This window comes from Buceros rhinoceros, unplaced genomic scaffold (genome assembly GCF_000710305.1).
Source record: "Buceros rhinoceros silvestris isolate BGI_N320 unplaced genomic scaffold, ASM71030v1 scaffold9119, whole genome shotgun sequence".
Taxonomy (NCBI): domain Eukaryota; kingdom Metazoa; phylum Chordata; class Aves; order Bucerotiformes; family Bucerotidae; genus Buceros; species Buceros rhinoceros.
The window spans coordinates 125,053-127,918 of record NW_010430944.1 but is presented as its reverse complement, the minus strand read 5'-3'; the positions used below and the strand labels follow the sequence as shown (position 1 = coordinate 127,918).

Below are 2,866 nucleotides of genomic sequence, written 5' to 3'. Positions count from 1 at the left end.
AGCATAAGGATTAACTCTTTCAAGACTTGAGCCAGGTTTGTTGACCGGCAGAGCAGAAGGAAGAGATTCCCTTATAGCAATCCTCTACTACTGCATGACCCTACAGAGACACACAGCTGAACTGACACCAAAACAAAAGGAAAACAAAACCTAGCTAAACTAAATTAAAGCTCACTGATGCTGAAGAATGAGTAGAGGGGAGGAACACCAAGTAGAGTCAGCCAAGACCTGGCCAGTAAATCTAATTTGATTTAGAATTCCAGCGTAAATTAAATACCTATGCTGCAGAAATAAATCTTTTTACCAATTGTTGCATGGCTGAGTATTAACGTTCTACACATACTCACTCAGGCCTATCCCTTCAGGGTCCCAATCATAATCCAGAGCTTGGATGCGCTCCTGGTTATCAATATAGTCAGAGTACTGCTCTGATGAGATATTGTATCTTCGAATCCGCACATTATCTGGCAGCAGTAACAATGGAGGATTACCTGGAAAATGATCATGAATTTTACTTTCGCATACTTCTCATTTTAGATGAAACAGATTAAAGTCACTTCTAGTCAAAACTAAACTGGGTTTTTCACAAACTGTCTTATGCAGACAGAACACATGGCCACTTCTAAAGCATCAGCTTCTCTAAAGCATTCAATCTAAAGCATTCAAACTTCTCGGCTCTGTAAAATTCATTAAAAACTCTGGAAATGCTTACTGCTGAGGTTAGCATTATCCTTTTCACTGTAGATTTTGTGCAGCAGTAATCATTAAAGGATGATTCCTTAAAAATTCTTAAACATTAAGTGTTGGCATATCACCACTGCACATCTCAAAAACAGACTGCTGCTATATTCTATGTGGTTCAGCTCCAACACTCAAAGTACAGGAAACAATTTTGAAAATACAAATAAATTATCAGTACCTTCTGCCATGACATGTCTGAATTCTTCTGCCTGAAAGTCTTTAAATACTAACACCTCCATATTCAGATGAACGTTCTCCTATCCACAGGTTAATTTAGGATTAGCCTTAATACTCTGCTATGCTCTAATACTGACTATAAGGAGTATCAGTCACACCTGGCTGATTTTGCTGGTGAGAAAATTTAATTGTTCAGACCTCTGCTAAGGACAAAGTCCAGCTGGGAGTCAATGACTTAAATAGTAGGCCTTCTTCCAGAAAAGTTCTTCTACATTAACCACATCTTCACAGAGCCAATGAGAAATGATAAGGCATTCAGCTGGGAAAGTAAAGTTCTACAAAGAGTGGTTGAGTCCTGGGCATACATAGAAGTAGAACTTTAGGCACAATAAATTTCATAACGTTGTCAGCTATCTTCTATCACTTAGCCATGAAAAATTCAGGTGTCTGGATGCTTCCTGAATAAAGCAGAAGAGATTTCTGACTCAGGTATATAAAGAGGCAGCCAGGCAGAAACTCAGGTGCAAATGCTCTTTTTTATTTCCAGCCTCATGCTCAGCAGTAAACATTCGCTGAATTAAGCTGCTGCACTGGAAATCTGGAGACCTTGTTTTCTTGTGTAATTTCTCATATTAAAAATAATTTTTTAGGTTTCAAAACCTCCAGCAGCATGCAGTGTTGGTCACAGGTGTTCTGTTCTAAAGATTTTACTATTTGACTAGACATACATTTCCATCAGGTATCCCTTAAAGCTGTTACAGTGCAAGTACTTTTCTAAATACAATACTGTATTTGTCTTTTAGATAACACTGCTGCATTGTCACTTTTTTCTATTTTCATCAGCTCTTTGATATTACTATTTTATTACTATTATTTTCTGAATCAACTCTCTAGCTATTCAATGACCGTCACACACTGTAGTCACTGCACTGATTAAAAACTAATGATTGACGTTAAACATTGGCCAAAGTTGTTCTGTTTGTGTGCATCAGTCCATGAACAATTAATGACAATCTGTCATCAAACTACCTTTGATTTGTACCAGTTTAATGCGACTTTCTTTTGATGCATTATTTTTTTGAGAAAACCTCAGCTTCAGGAATAGACAACATTAATTTCCTTCTGATGACAACCACAGGAAAATCAGGTTTTGGTTTGCAAAAAATTTCAGGAGAAAGGAAGATAGGCATCCAAATGTTTACATTTTTAATGTTTTTTAATTTTTAATGTTTACAGTTGGAAGCAGAGATGAGCAGTTCTACTCCTCATCATGGAATGGGTGCAATACACAGATAATATTATGTTACAGAATAAAGTTTGGTTTTCATTATCCTCTTCCTAAAAAAAGAAAGCATTATATTCATTAAGTTGCTATACTCCACTTGCTCTTTACAGGTAGCAATCAATATTGCTATCAGTTAACATACCATTAGCTGCACACTGTTTCCCTTGTTGATCCCCCACAGATCTGAAGCCATCTGCACAGAAACATTCATAGCTTCCTTTGGAATTCTTGCAGTCCTGGGTGCACATTCCAAAGATCTCACACTCATTGATATCTAGACATAAGTAAAGAAAATATATCTAGATCTTAGTCTCTTTCTCCCACATGCTGGTCACCTTTACTCCATTAAGTGGTAGGTTTGTCCTTTCCCCACACACATACTCTTAAAAGATCAGTGACCTAATGAGTGATCTTTAATATCAGCATTTATTATCTAACAGAACTCCTCAACACTCATCTACTGTTTAACATGTCTTCAGATTGCTACTAACCACACTGCTCCTGCTTATCAGATTGCTTTTCAGAGAGACATTTTTGATCGTGTATTTTTGTGTTAAGTCAGCAAGGAAAGTGAAAAGATGCGGCATGACTACAGTGCAAGAGCGAAGCCTTCTTGAAATGCTGAAGCAAGATACCTAGTCCTCTGAAACAATATCAGCAGGA

The 2,866-nt window shown here is 37.2% G+C and overlaps 1 protein-coding gene across 1 annotated transcript in view; it reads right to left on the bottom strand.

The window, feature by feature from the left end:
* The window catches only part of LRP2 (low density lipoprotein receptor-related protein 2), a 126,875-nt gene that overhangs the window by 16,641 nt on the left and 107,368 nt on the right, over positions 1-2,866 (bottom strand). The window contains exons 65-66 of the mRNA XM_010143223.1: positions 2,346-2,477; positions 348-491 (exon numbers count right to left, since the gene is read on the bottom strand). Coding sequence (XP_010141525.1) covers positions 348-491; positions 2,346-2,477 — 276 coding nt within the window. The remainder of the gene's footprint in view (positions 1-347; positions 492-2,345; positions 2,478-2,866) is intronic.